Source organism: Myxocyprinus asiaticus, chromosome 46 (assembly GCF_019703515.2).
Source record: "Myxocyprinus asiaticus isolate MX2 ecotype Aquarium Trade chromosome 46, UBuf_Myxa_2, whole genome shotgun sequence".
Lineage (NCBI taxonomy): Eukaryota > Metazoa > Chordata > Actinopteri > Cypriniformes > Catostomidae > Myxocyprinus > Myxocyprinus asiaticus.
The window spans coordinates 2,986,787-3,003,271 of NC_059389.1; the positions used below are offsets into that span (position 1 = coordinate 2,986,787).

Genomic DNA, 16,485 nt, shown 5'->3' on the forward strand with positions numbered 1-16,485 from the left:
AGTTCGGGGGCAAATAACACAAATGTACCACAGTTCGGGGGTAAATAACGCAAATGTACTGCAGTTCTGGGGCAAATAATGCAAATGTACTGCAGTTCTGGGGCAAATAATGCAAATGTACTGCAGTTCTGGGGCAAATAATGCAAATGTACTGCAGTTCTGGGGCAAATAATGCAAATGTACTGCAGTTCGGGGACAAATAACGCAAATGTACCACAGTTCGGGGGCAAATAACGCAAATGTACCATAGTTCGGAGGCAAATAATGCAAACGTACCGCGGTTCGAGGGCAAATATGCAAACGCACCGCAGTTTGGGAGCAAATAACACGAATGTACCACAGTTCGGTGCAATTAACGCAAATGTACCGCAGTTTGGGGGAAAATAATGCAAATATACAGTAGTTTGGAGGCAAATAATGCAAATATACAGTAGTTCGGAGGCAAATAACACAAAACCCACTGCAGTTGGGAGGCAAATGATGCAAAAATAACACAGTTCGGCGGCAAATATCACAAATGTACCATAGTGTGGAGGTAAATAATGCAAATGTACCGCAGCTCGGAGGCAAATAATGCAAACACACCACAGTTGGGAGGCAAATTATGCAAAAAAATACCATAGTTAGGAGGTAAATGAGGCATATAGCGCAAATGTGCAGTAGTTCAAAAACAAATAATAAAATATACAGGAGTACGGTGACAAAACCATAAAGAAGTGGGAAAAAAGCAGGTTTGGCTTCTTTTTGAGTTGTTACCTAGCTACAGTGGTAAACAGCTGCCACTAGAACCTTATCAAACCAAATGTGAAAACACCCAAAAACACATTTGATAGATGGATGGATGGATGGATGGATGGACGGACAAACAGACAGGATGGATGGACGGATGGATGGATGGATGGATGGATGGATGGATGGAAGGATTGAAGGACGGATGGATGGATGAATGGATGAACGGACAGATGGATGGATGGAAGGACGGATGGATGGACAGATGGACAGACAGACGGATGGATGGACGGACGGATGGAAGGATGGATGGACAGATGGATGGATGGATGGATGGATGGACGGATGGACAGATGGATGGACGGACGGAGGGAAGGATGGATGGACAGATGGACAGACAGACGGATGGATGGACGGACGGATGGAAGGATGGATGGATGGATGGATGGATGGATGGATGGATGGATGGACGGATGGACAGATGGATGGAGGGAAGGATGGATGGACAGATGGATGGATGGATGGATGGACGGATGGATGGATGGACGGATGGATGGATGGATGGATGGAAGGATTGAAGGACGGATGGATGGATGGATGGATGGATGGAAGGATGGATGGACGGAAGGATTGAAGGACGGATGGATGGATGGATGGATGGATGGATGGATGGATGGATGGAAGGATTGAAGGACGGATGGATGGATGGATGGATGGTGGATGGAAGGATGAATGGACGGATGGACGGATGGATGGATGGACGGACAGACGGAAAACAAGAGTAACTCACTGTGAAGCATCTGTAAGTACAGGTAAGGGGATGTCTTCTCCAGTGAAGTCGAGTTCGTCAACAAGACTGTTGTTCCGTGAGATGTATGGACCGTCCAACTTTTTCTTAACTGTCCAAAAAAAATATTGTATCACTTTCAAGTAAATAACGAGCAATTTTGGAAATAAAAGCCACACATGAAAGATTTCATGCAAGATAATGTGGAACGGGGAAGTGAACTTTCTCTTCCTAATTATTCAAAATTAGAATGTAGAAATTACAAAGCTAGAATACAAAAATTACACACATTCAAGAAACAATTCAGAAAATGTAAGCATTGTGGATTGTTGGAGAAAAGGCAAGAAAAAATAGAGGAAACAGAGAGCGTTAGCAAAATGGCAGCGAGAAAAAGAAAGCAAGTATACCTGGAGAGGAAGGACAGCTGAGCGTGAAAGCCGACCACGAGCGCTGGCGGTCTGTTGACATGCAGATAAAAGCAAATGTTTAGTGTGTCTCATTGCACTCTCTAGTTCTCTATGACAATAATCGGTATACTGTGAACACAAATTCATGAACATCTAACAGTGGCATACTGATGAACTGATTATCTGTGGTACGAGATAATTCAACATTTCAACATTTATAAATGGGACTCAAGGCATCTGCATCCCATTCCATTTGTTACACAGTGGTGTTGTGAAATATGTTTTTATCATTTCGTTACATATCCTAGCAACATTTTAACTGACTATTGTTAGCTAGCTTACAAACATTCAGAATCATGTTAGCTAGCTAGCTTGCTAGATAATTTGGGCTGCTTCTCTATTTCTGGTGACGTAAGAGACTAAAGAAAACATAGCAATATTTTTACTAAGTAAATAAAGTCACAGTTGATTTAAACAATTTTTTTAACTGTGCATTCTGGGAATTTCTGAGGAGAGAATTTGGCCTTCGAGTGGAGTTGAAAATATTGTAATCATGAGTTCCGAGCATCAATAACCAAGTGAAATCACATTAACAAGTGTGTAACTCAGAATTCTAGATGACACCCCTGTTGCCGAGTTGTGATGTTTAAAAGGGGTATATCATGAAATATGATGGCAAGCAATGATTTTGCAATAACATGCTTTATTTCAATAACATTTATTTGTTATATATGACAGTCAACTAATGTATATGGTAATGACTCACCATACACAGTTTATTTTAAGAAAATGTATTAATTTGTTAGATATCATGCATTAATAAACCATATAGGTCTTTTATAAGTGATGCAGGTGTATTTTTACTTATATTTAATCACCAGTACAACAAAAACAAATATTTTTTTTCGTAGTTAAAGTTGAAGTCAGAAGTTTACATACACCTTAGCAAAATACATTTAAACTCAGTTTTTCACAATTCCTGACATTTAATCATAGAAACAATTCCCTGTCTTTGGTCAGTTATGATCACCACTTTATTTTAAGAATGTGAAATGTCAGAATAATAGTAGAGAGAATGATTTATTTCAGCTTTTATTTCTTTCATCACATTCCCAGTGGGTCAGAAGTTTACATACACTTTGTTAGTATTTGGCAGCATTGCCTTTAAATTGTTTAACTTGGGTCAAACATTTTGGGTATCCTTCCACAAGCTTCTCACAAGAAGCTGCTGGAATTATTTGTGCACCAGTCCCTCCTGCAGCAAAGCACCCCTACAACATGATGCTGCCACCCCCATGCTTCACGGTTGGGATGGTGTTCTTCGGCTTGCAAGCCTCACCCTTTTTCCTCCAAACATATCGATGGTCATTAAGGCCAAAAAGTTCAATTTTTGTTTCATCAGACCAGAGGACTTTTCTTCAAAAAGTAAGATCTTTGTCCCCATGTGCACTTGCAAACTATAGTCTGGCTTTTTTATGGCGGTTTTGGAGCATTGGCTTCTTCCTTGCTGAGCAACCTTTCAGGTTATGTCGATAAAGGACTCGTTTTACTGTGGATATAGATACTTGTCTACCTGCTTCCTCCAGCATCTTCACAAGGTCCTTTGCTGTTGTTCTGGGATTGATTTGCACTTTTCGCACCAAAATACGTTCATCCCTAGGAGACAGAATGCGTCTCCTTCCTGAGTGGTATGATGGCTGCGTGGTCCCATGGTGTTTATACTTGTGTACTATTGTTTGTACAGATGAACGTGGTACCTTCAGGTGTTTGGAAATTGCTCCCAAGGATGAACCAGAATTGTGGAGGTCCACAAATTTTTTTCTGAGGTCTTGGCTGATTTCTTTTGATTTTCCCATGATGTCAAGCAAAGAGGCACTGAGTTTGAAGGTAGGCCTTAAAACACATCCACAGGTACACCTCCAATTCAGTATACCTCCTATCAGAAGCTAATTGGCTAATTGTCTAAAGGCTTGACATCATTTTCTTGAATTTTCCAAGCTGCTTAAAGGCACAGTTAACTTAGTGTATGTAAACTTCTGACCCACTGGAATTGTGTGTGAAACAATCTGTCTGTAAACAATTGTTGGAAAAATTACTCGTGTCATGCACAAAGTAGATGTCCTAAACGACTTGCCAAAACTATAGTTTGCTAATATGAAATCTGTGGAGTGGTTCAAAAATGAGTTTTAATGACTTCAACCTAAGTGTATGTAAACGTCTGACTTCAACTGTTATTTTCTGACTAATTGTTATTTATTTGGCTTTATCTGTATTTTGTTTCCTGACTTGCGTGACATGTTGTTAGAATGCATAACTCGGACGTAGGAGTTTCCCAGGTGCACTTGAAGGCAGCAAACATTTTAGTGCGATTTTGTGTACTTACTATTAAAACCAGGAGTGTATTGAGACACACCTGAAGATCATGCTACATTGCAAAAACACAAACAAATGGCAGGACAGTACAGCAGAATATTATCAATATCAATATAATACAAATAAGATCTCTTGATGACACCAATGATATTAAATGGGTAGCAAATGGAGACGTTTACATAATTATGCATCTACTTCTCAGATTTTCCTCCTGAGAAAAGACCCCAGCTTTCTCTTTTTCTTAAAATAAAATAATCGTCCACAGTCTTTAGGCTGCAAGCAAGTGACATAGTGCCATACAAACACAACATGCATCAAAGGCGGAAGAAGAAAATATGTCCAGGCAAACAAGATCATGGCATCATGGAGACAAAGTCCTCACCTGATGATCGGAATAGTTTTGTGATGCCTGTGTAAGGGGAATGAAACATAACCATTCAAACTCAGCCAAGACATTTACTCTCCCTGAAGATAACATGCAATTGTTCACCAATTACTACTCTACCCACAATCCTCAAGCAAAATCCACCAATCAGCGTTGCTGTTATCATGGAAAAGGGAAATCGCGATTAGAAGGGCTGTTGTGAGTTTTGCAGGCTGGCAGAGGCTAGCATTAGGTAACTTTAGCTAACTACGTAGTTAGTGACCTACCTAGGATAAATCTAACATATTAATAACTGTATATAAATTTTTTGTTTAGTTCATTACTTGGCCAATGTAGTCGCCAAATCCTTCAGACAATAAAACTGTGCATATGCACAGTTCTACATTTTCTAAATGAGGGTGTGGTCGGATATTGAGCACGTAAACCAGCAAAAAACGAACTGTCAAGCCACCTCTGTTTAATGGGTTAGGTTAGGAACTCTAAGAAACTCGCTGCTATAGTTACTGTATGTCCCTGTCCATTGTAAATATTCAGTGTACGAAGCACCGCCCACACAGAAGTCACTGCCAAACAAAGCAATGCAGTGAAATCGCCTGTCGAAGCTCACCAAACTTGAACTCAACGCGAAATTTTCTCTCCACCGGAAGTCCATTGCGTGAAATTCACGATCACGTGGATTCCTATTGAGATGACTGTATTTTGCCGCAGAATTTCATCGTGTGAAGATAAACGTGACCGTGCCATTTGTTGTAGGGGCCTGGGTAGCTCAGTGGTAAAAGACGCTGGCTTCCACACCTGGAGTTCGCTAGTTCGAATCCAGGGTGTGCTGAGTGACTCCAGCCAGGTCTACTAAGCAACCAAATTGGCCCGGTTGCTAGGGAGGGTAAAGTCACCTGGGGTAACCTCCTCGTGGTCGCTATAATGTGGTTCATTCTCGGTGGGGCGCGTGGTGAGATGAGCCTGGTTGCCGCGGTGGGTGGCATGAAGCCTCCACACGCGCTATGTCTCCGTGGCAACGTGCTCAACAAGCCACGTGATAAGATGCGCGGGTTGACGGTCTCAGACGCGGAGGCAACTGGGATTCATCCTCCGCCACCCGGATTGAGGCGAATCACTACGCCACCAAGAGGACTTAAAAAGCGCACTGGGAATTGGGCATTCCAAATTGGTTGAAAAAGGGGAAGAAAAAAAAAAACATTTGTTTTTGTTTTTTTCTCAAAATGTAATGACTTGCTCCGCCTCCAAAACAACATGCACTTTTCACAATCCAAACAATTCCCGATGGATAACATTTTCCTGAGATTTTTTAAAATTATTTTGTTTAATATCCTGTTTCACTCGGAAATACATCACATATAGGAAATAAAATGTGTTGCGAACTGGGTCAGTGACTTTAAAATCAAATGTCGTCATATTGTAGTTCATCTCAAACCTGTTTAACCCTTTAATGAAGAATTTTCTGAAATGCAAATGGAGAAAATGAATGGAAAAATACTTCCGAAAAAATTCCCAGATATCTTAAAGAGCATCTAACTGGGTAAAGACTTTGATAAGCCAAACAGCACATCATGATTTTTTTCTTTTTCCAGAGTTCAAAGGCCTGCAGACATGTGCTGCGATTTCATTATCTCTTGCCTCTCCAGTTGTAATTAAGCTTCAGAAGAGACGCGTGACTTTTTTTCTTTCCAATAACTGCTGTCTCTGCTGGGGTCTGTCTGTGTTAATGTGTCTGCTTTTAAGATGAAGCCATTTGACCGGAAAACCAATAAAAACAGACTTATTAACAGTTGAGCGAGGCAGACTGGTTTAGCAGGGGATCATTTGAGCACAGGATGTGTTCCACTCACATGCGGAAAATGACATCTATTCAATATGGAAAAACTGGGTCACGCCAAAACGTCTGCTTTTCATCTTTTTATCCTTTTTCTGTTTTACTTCTTTTTCTTTATCACTCAGCGTAACGCTTCCGCTCAGTTTAAGGCTGGGTAAAGAATGGAGTTAAAAAAAATGGCAAGAGTGTCTTTGGTATAATTTTTGTGGTTGATGAATTTCATTGGATGCTCCAGCAAAGAACCTATTGCTTAACGTTTCTTGGACAAACGATTTTCTAAAAAAGAAAAAGTTAACTCTTTCAAACCACATCTATGCTACTTTATATTAAAGGGGCAGTTCACCCAAAAATGAAAATGCTCTCATCATTTACTCACCCTCATGCCATCCCAGATGTGTGACTTTCTCTCTTCTGCAGAACACAAATGAAGATTTTTAGAAGAATATCTCAGCTCTGTAGGTCCGTACAATGCAAGTGAATGGTGACCAAATCTTTGAAGCTCCAAAAAGCACATGAAAGCAGCATAAAAGTAATCCATAAGACTCCAGTGGTTTAATCCATGTCTTCAGAAGCGATATGATAGGTGTAGGTGAGAAACAGATCAATAATTAAGTCAGATTTGACCATAAATTCTCCTCCCTGCCCAGCTGGTGGTGATATGCATGATGAATGTGAATCGCCAAAACCAAAAGAAGAAGAATGTGAAAGTGAAATTGGAGAGTGATAGTCAAAAAGGACTTAAATACTGATCTGTTTTTCACCCACACTTATCATATCGCTTCTGAAGACATGGATTAAACCACTGCAGTCATATGGATTACTTCTATGCTGCTTTTATGTGCTTTTTGGAGCTTCAGAGCTTTGGTCACCATTCACTTGCATTGTATGGACTAACAGAGCTGAGATATTCTTCTAAAAACTTTAATTTGTGTTCTGCAGAAGAAAGAAAGTCATACACATCTGGGATGGCAAGAGGGTGAGTAAATGATGAGAGAGTTTTCATTTTTGTTTGAACTATCCCTTTAATAATTGGTAACGTCGTAATAAATAAGTCTGACTCTCTTTCTTCGATGGAACACAAAAGGAGACATTTTGTGGTTGCTCTTAAGAGTGAATGGGGACATATTCTGTCAAGCTCCAAAAAGGACAAAAAGCACCATAAAAGTATTAAAGTTTTGTCATTATTCACTGAAAATGAACCCTTTGATAGCATCCGCCCCATTAAAAAACAGCACTTAAAATTGTTTGTTGTTTAAAAATTTACTACATGTCATGTACTACATCTCCCAAAATCCCGAAGAGTTCCACCAATCAGAGAAGTTGCTGATAGCATGTAAACTGGAATCGCAGCTAGCCAGGTTGCGAACTAAGCAGACTAGCAAAAGTTAGATTTCATTGGTTAGCTACCTACTTAACATCAATTAATATGGGATGTTGTAGCATTTTGGCATCAAAGACACTAGTAGTGTTTCCTAATTAAAAACAAAATACATTAATATGACTAAAAAACATAGTTTTTCCAATCTGGTCTCATTGAATCACGTTACTTTACCTACATTTTTGTTAAAATATTTTTACGTGGCTCATTATGGTTATTGCGGTGGTTTCCTGGTGAAATGAACACTAGAGGCGCTACAACAACAACGACTTTTATTCACTTTTACACAAATCATGAGTAAAACTGCAGATTATCAGTTCATAAATACTTATTTTTCACACTGTTCCTCACAAAATGCTATCTTATGACATCTAAACACCTTTACTATAGCGCATGACTAATTTTAATGTTTGCGTTACATAATCAACTACATTTACATGCTTGTTTGAGTGTGATCAGATTGTCACGTAATTTTCATGCGATCAGGCTGCTTTTCTCATGATTTTTTAAATGCTTTTGTTACAATAACCAAATTGTCTACATTTTATGTAAGAATGGTTTTACGAACAGTTATCACACAAAAATATAAGGATCTGAACAATCTACACACAAATGACTAAATTGTCCGCAATTTACTCAAGAATGGTTTTATAAACAATTACTGCATGCAAATAATTTTGTAAATGATTCACTCAAAAATGTGAGGATTTAAACGATTTATACAAAAATGACCAAATTGTCAATTTATGCATGAATGGCTTTATATATAATTGCTACATACTAGTAATTTCTCTAAACGATTCACAAACTTTGAACAGTTTATATAAGAATGGTTTTACAAAGAATTTTTTACTACATACTAGAACATTTTGTAATTATATATATATATATATATATATATAAAAAAAAAGGATTTGCACAAATGGTTACACAAAAATTACTAAAATGTCGACAGTTTATATAAGAACGGTTTAAAAATATTATTACTACATACTAGTAAATTTTGTTAGCGATTCAACAAAAAAAATAAGGATTTGCGCAAACGGTTTACACAAAATTGACTAAATTGTCAACAGTTTACATAAGAAAGGTTTTACAAATAATTATTACTACATACTAGTAAATTTTGTAAGCAATTCGACAAAACAATTAAGGATTTGCACAATCGGTTTACACAAAAATTACTAAATTGTCGACACTTTACATAAGAACGGTTTTACAAATAATTATTACTACATACTAGTACAGTTTGTAATTATTCAAAAAAAAATAAGGATTTGCGCAAACGGTTTACACAAAAAGTACTAAATTGTTGACAGTTTACATAAGAAAGGTTTTACGAATAATTATTACTACATACTAGTAAATTTTGTAATTATTCAACAAAAAAATTAAGGATTTGCACAAACAGTTACACAAAAATGACTAAATTGTCGACAGTTTATATAAGAACGGTTTACGAATAATTATTATTATATACTAGTAAATTTTGTAAGCGATTCGACAAAAAAATTAAGGATTTGCACAATCGGTTTACACAAAAATGACTAAATTGTCGACAGTTTATATAAGAACGGTTTTACGAATCATTATTACTACATATTTATAAATATTGTAAGTGATTCACCAAAAATATTAAGGATTTGCACAAAATGTTAACATAAAAATGACTAAATTGTCGACAATTTCCGTAAGAATGGTTTAACGAAATATTACTACATACTAGTAATTTTTATTAACGACTTATCCAAGCAAGCCGAGCGTAAGAGACTATACCTGCGGGCTCCTCTGGAAAGACTCCTTCTTTATCATCGATGTGATCGTAGGTAATTTGAGGGATGGAGACCGCTCTCTCTCCTCCAGGACCCAGAGAACCGTTGTCACGCATCAACTTGGGCTTCCGTTTATAACGTTTGCTCTGTGGACACAGGAAAAAAACAGTATAGTGGCAATATGAAATATTATAAAATTACATTCAAAATTGTTCTTGAGCTTAGAAAAAGGCGCTATTAAATAAGACTTATTAATATTACGTATTATTAGTAGTAATAGTAGTAGATGGGACTTTATATTAGGGACGATGCCCAAAATTAAGATAATGTCATTATTTATTCACCCACATTGTGGTCCAAATCTATATAACTAACTTTCTTGCATTAAACACAAAATCAAATGTTATGAAGAATGTTTACGCTGCTCTTTTCAATACAGTGAAACTTAAAAAAAGAACACAAACACACACAGTAGTCCATGCAACTTGTACACTATATCATAAACATTTTGATGTCATATGATGGCTAAGTCAGTCTTCAAAATTTCTCAAACAAAGCTACATTTAATCTTATATACTCAGTATAATCTGATATTCAATCACCGCAGCAGTTCTAAGAACTCTTTGTTTCTGTTTACTATATGAAACACAGATAAGACTTGTGGAAAATTCACATGTCTGTACACGTTCACCCTTCACACTGAAACCCCAGAGATATGAAATTCAATTTTTCCCTTTTTTTTGAGAATGTCATGAATATACATGTCCAATGCAAGCCATAAAACGCTTCCTCCACTAATTAATTCTGTGGTGGTTTTGCAACCTACACATGCAAATACCTCCAGAGTAAGATATTAGTCACGTCATGGACCTCTGCAGAATCTCACAGCTTTGAGATAATAAGAGGGCAATATCAAAGCATTTGACTGTCCTGATTAACTGCTGTAGAGCAAAAAATAATGGGTGTTTCTTCAAACATGGGTACTTTTATGTACTTCAGTTGTGGCATCACTTCAACAGCGACCAACAACTTTGCCCCTAATAAAGTCGAAATGATAGTGCACTAGTTTACAAGGACAAAGAAACTGATTGTGTGCATTTAGGATACCTCAAATGCTACTTAGGAAAGTAGAAAAGACAAGGGAATCAGGCATTTTATTTAAAAAATGTTTCAAATGTAAATTACACCACAATATAAATAATAATTTGAAATGTGGTGGAAATGCTAATTGTTAATGACGTTCAGAAATTTTTACAGAAAATAAAGAGACATTTACACAAACTAAAGGAATGAAAACCTAAATTTTGTTCCGCTCCTCACACAAAGCCATCATATGACTTCGGAAGATTTGAAATACACAATATAGCACAATAGTCCTGTGGACCACTTTTATAATACTTTTATGATGCTTTTTTTGTTGTTGTCATTTTTGGGCTTGTCAGCCCTAGTCTTTCATTGTATGGGAAAGCTGTACTTTTAAAACTGTAGCTTTCGTGTTGCACGGAAGCAAGTCATTGCAACAACATACTAATGATTTGAATGATAAAGCTTAGAATCTGAATTTTTCATAGATAACCATCACATAAATAACAAAATAAGGCCTGAAATCATTCGTGTCGCAAATCAGCGCCACCTAGAGGTAATGTTGAAGATATATTAATATGAAGAAAAAAAAAGTCTTTCATATAGCACTTAAATAGACAAATCATATATCAAATGAAAGCTCTCATTCTCAGGAATGCAAATGTATATTTTATTTTGTTGTCCTAATAACACAGTTTGAAAGATTTTCAAAAGAATCACAAAGTGAAATATGACATTTGTAAGACATCAAATATAAATGTCTCTCTTATGCATTGATCACTCCTGCTGTAAGCCACAAATAACCAAAAACTTTATATCCGCTTTTACCGTAGGCAGTTTACTAAAGAAATGAGCCATTATTTACTTGTCTGTGAGCTTGCTTGGCTGAATAATGCAATGCTATATCTTAGATGTCCAGAACAAAATATGTGGTCCAGCAGGAAAAGCATGCTAAACAAATCATCGAAATATATGTTATCGACGATTGATGATAAAATGTTATACATCATCGCAAAGGGGAGGATCTCAGCTTCTTAATGACAGCTAGATTGAGCTTATAGTCCACTCAGAGGCCGAGATATTCAATGAAATAATGAGAGTGGTGCTTGAACTGAAAATTAGACTGAATGTCTATGGACGAGCACATCTGTGAGGTCTAAAATGCGTTAGAGCGACACCTACATTTCAGATCTGTATATTGCGATGGAAGTTGATAGAGGAAAAAATCATTTTTTTTGTTGTACTTGCTGCCATCTAATGGAATAAAATAAGACTGTTCGGAGGGAGATGGAGTGAACAGGACCAGAATTACATGCTTACAAAGTTTTTTTTTAAATTATTATTCTACTCATCATAAGATTGTAAACATATACAATATAATTTATGAATAACTGGAGTCTTTTTATTTTTATTTGGGGGGGATCTGAAAAAATGAGACCAATAATTGCAATTAGTCTACAGTATGTGTAAATGGTGAGCTTTTAAATTTGAGTGTGAAAAATTGCAGGGGGCAGCCCAAAAATGCCCCAGAGTTGAAGAGGTCAAGCAGTTATAAAAAATATATTTTTTGCAATTTTTTGCTTTTTTTTGTTTTTGTTTTTTTGGTAATGGTATTCAGAAGAGAAAGGTTGAGGAATACTAAAGAGGTGTGGGCATAACTCCAAAAAAATAGATGTGGTCCCATCACGGGTCTCTAAAGACCCGATGTATGCATTAAAGGGTAAAATAAACTAGTGAGTTTATTTTATACAAATCAAAGTCTAAAAGTGCCCATACTTGAAGAAAACAGTTATTCAGTGAAATACTAGAGGGAGGTCTGAATGAGAGGTTTATGAACGAGACACAGTCACACGCCCGCGCGGAAAGACATGGACTCGGCAGTTGTGCTCCCCGGTATGTTTGGAGTCAGAGCTACACAAAGATTTTCTTGTTGTTCTTTCGCTACACAAAGGTTTGCTCCCAGGAGAGAGGCATCGATGACATCATTGCATTTGACTGCGTCTTTGTGTGTGAGAGACAAAGGGGGGCGGGGGTCAAACGGGTGACCAGAGACAGCGAGAACAACCCATGACATCAGGTTTCTCACGGCGCTTCTCACACCTAAACCTTCGTCCTGACCGAGTTTCTCTTTTAATCCACATTCAAAACCCTCATAAAATTCACTGTGGGGTCAAATCCGTCGCACAACAGTGTTAATTAAAATGTTGAATGGCAAAAAACGTTTGGCATAATTTCAAATGCATACTCATCATGGATAGAAGTTCATCTAACGACGTGTTGGCAAAGCTACTTTAAAACTGTTTATCAAGCTACGAAAAGTAGTTAACTATTTCTATTCAACTTAAATACATTGATATTGAGGACCAAATTACTCAAAATTCATCATTAAATATATATTTAAGTATTTAAATAAATCATTTAATAAAAATTAATTAAAAATTTAAATTAATCATTAAATCACCAAATAAATCAATAAATGTCCCTATTTTTTAATATAGCACAAGTTTGTGTTTTTTTATTTTCATGGCTTTCGGTTATCAGCATGTCACCACAATAAATAATCACTTAATATTTATTTAATGATTTAATTTTGGAGTAATTTGGCAATCCAGACAAATTGCTAAATATATAATTAAGATACTATATATTTGTACAACCTGAGCAGTATTAATTAGTCACAAAAAATAAAGAGGCAGCATTAAACTTCACCAGATTTTCAGCATTTACAATAAATGCAATCAATAAAACTGGAAACACCCTATTTTATGTAACACAGAGACAGACAGTAGCATTTAACTAAACATTTTGCCATAAAATGCAAGTTTGTCAAATGCTACTCAAGTGTAACTCGAAAAGATGAATCGTTTTATGAAGTGATCCATTCACATGAACTGTCAAAGTGGGCTTATTTATATAACAATATTAAAAATATATAAAAAGCTTGGGGGCCTGGGTAGCTCAGTGAGTACTGATGCTGACTAACACCCCTGGAGTTACGAGTTCGAATCCAGGGTGTGCTGAGTGACTCCAGTCGGGTCTCCTAAGCAACCAAATTGGCCTGGTTGCTAGGGAGGGTAGAGTCACATGGGCTAACCTCCTCGTGGTCACGATTAGTGGTTCTCGCTCTCAAAGGGGCTCGTGGTGAGTTGTGCGTGGATCGTGGAGAGTAGCATGAGCCTCCACATGCTGTGAGTCTCATCATGATTAGATGCGCGGATTGACGGTCTCAGAAGCGGAGGCAACTGAGACTTGTCCTCCGCCACACGGATTGAGGCGAGTAACCGCGCCACCACAAGGACCTAGTAAGCAGTATATATATATATATAAGCTTGAAATTAAAGTGAGTTAAAATGAATAAAAAGTAGTATTTTACTAAATAAATTATATTTTTATATAAATTATTATCTAATAATTTAATCATTTAATCTGACATCCCAATAAAACAGAACATTACAATGTTTGTTTATTGCTTCAGCTCACTTGCAACTTGACAATAAAAACAGCTAAGTAGTTTATTGTCACATTACGTTGCGACTTGTTGGGAAATGTAACTTATTTGAAAAGCTACAGAATTTTAGCTACTATCACAATACTAAAAAAAGCAGTTGGACATTTACAGTACTTCTGTAATGTGACATGTTTCCAAGTGTAACAGGATTTCTGACGAGAGAACAACGTAAACTTGATAAATCGTGCATATTAAGACCAGGAAATTGAATTAACCCTATAACGCCGCCTGTATTAAATTTGATGCGCTATTTTCTAAAGCCTGTGCATCATTAACATAATCAAAATTTTGCCAAAAATCCTATAGTCTGTTATGTACTAGATGTCTGCTGCAACCTGGTGGATGTTTCCGGGCATTTCTTGATGGAAAAAATATATTTTTTAATTTTCCTAAAATGTCCGCTTTTGTATTGTGTGCACTCGTTTTGTGTGTGTGAGTGTGTGTGTGTGTGTGTGTGTGTGTGTGTAAAATCTTTGCTGATTTTAATAAAGTAAAAGTGACAGTAATGATTATATTGTTACTGATATTTTAAAATGAGTATTTGCTGAATATAAGCAGCTTGTGCTTGGTTCAAATTTTAGATATTATTTTATTGAAAAAGCCCCTTTGAAATCCATGTATCAAATATGATACAACAGGCTTTTGAGGTAAATCTCTCAATCCCCATTACATTACATTCATGCCATGACAAAAAAATCACAGAGCTTTGAAAATTCTGACATATACATTTTATAAGATATATTTAAAGTGTGAACTAATATTTCTGTGTATTTTCATATCTGCAGCCGGCTCTGTCATTATAAACATCTCATTATTTTACATTACAAGCTATGATGATGTCATCTCACCATAAGTTCAAGAGACCCAGCGAAAAAAGTTTTACAATATCCCCTTTTTAAATGTCAATATAGTGTTTGGTGCATAAAATACATATGATAAAAACTGTTTATTGTTCATATTGTATTTGATGTGCTGAATTGAACTGTGATACATTTTAATCCATATTTATAGACTACGGAGAGGACGTTGTCATGGCCAAACTCTCAAACATTTGGTATCTCTGAAAAGCCCAGAGAGTCCTCTGATAATACCCCAAGATTTACCACTGTAGAAAAACTTCAATAACAAATGTCCTACACATAAATTAATTGCTGGGCCTAAAACAGTTTAATGTCAAAAAATGTGAATTTTCTGACAGTTCTTTCATATGTCAGGCTTTGCAGGGTTAATTAAATAAATAGGGTCGAATCATGTCAGCTTTATGTAACTAGCATCACTTCTTTGACTCTTCAAGTCCTGTAATATAAAGTCACTTAAGTCAGCCACCACACCCTCTACAGTTTACCGACGACCTGGTGAGACCTTTACATGAATTCTGGGAACTCATATGAGAGTATAGAAATGACACACAATGAGACCTTGAATAATGCTTTTACTGTCTCGGCGATACAGTGGCCTGCTACGGCGGCTCAATGAGGACAAATGACAGGAAGGAACATGACAATGACCAAAAAAACACAAAGGACTCCAAAGAAAAGATCTATCCGTTTTCATTAGAGGGAGGAAGCAGCGAGTGGTTTCTTCTCACCAGTCGCCTGAAGTTTCCCGGACTGAAGTTTTCAGAGTTGATGATAGGGATGTAGTCGCCCGTCAGCACGTACATCTTCCATGTGGCCGCACAGCCGTCGGGCTTCTCGCAAGCATAGCATCGCCACAGCGTCTGGACGCGAGACAGAGTTACGTTTATGATACATTACTGTTTGACTATTTTAAAATGAATGAAAAATGTTTTGCTACCTGTATGAGACAGGCCGCGGCGGGAATCTGACGGTTAAAATGTTTCTGTCGCTGTTTCTGTTGAACTTTAAGAGCAAAGCCTGATCCCAGAATGCCCTGCAAAGTGAAAAAGAAACTTAAAATCTTTAGTTGCTAGAAAATATTTAAACAAAACTACAGAAATTCTTATGTGCTAAATATAATTTATTAAAAGTGAAATTAAATCTGCCAAGTGCATGTCCAGGTCATGTCCTATATCACCCCAAAATCATAAGAAATGTGTATGTAATGTATAAGTAACTGTTGTAAGTAATGAATTTTAAGATTTTTTTGTTTTGCATTGTGACATTATTATCATGAAAAATGTATTCCCACCCCCCCCCCCCCAAAAAAAAAATTAATTAATATATATATATATATATATATATATATATATATATATATATATATATAGTA

The 16,485-nt window shown here is 36.7% G+C and overlaps 1 protein-coding gene across 1 annotated transcript in view; it reads right to left on the reverse strand.

Annotated features, from left to right (window-relative positions):
- kcnq1.2 (potassium voltage-gated channel, KQT-like subfamily, member 1.2) overlaps positions 1 to 16,485 on the reverse strand; it is a 180,299-nt gene that overhangs the window by 139,555 nt on the left and 24,259 nt on the right. Inside the window, exons 8-13 of the mRNA XM_051689309.1 lie at positions 16,051 to 16,146; positions 15,842 to 15,973; positions 9,662 to 9,808; positions 3,474 to 3,492; positions 1,924 to 1,974; positions 1,520 to 1,628 (exon numbers count right to left, since the gene is read on the reverse strand). Coding sequence (XP_051545269.1) covers positions 1,520 to 1,628; positions 1,924 to 1,974; positions 3,474 to 3,492; positions 9,662 to 9,808; positions 15,842 to 15,973; positions 16,051 to 16,146 — 554 coding nt within the window. The remainder of the gene's footprint in view (positions 1 to 1,519; positions 1,629 to 1,923; positions 1,975 to 3,473; positions 3,493 to 9,661; positions 9,809 to 15,841; positions 15,974 to 16,050; positions 16,147 to 16,485) is intronic.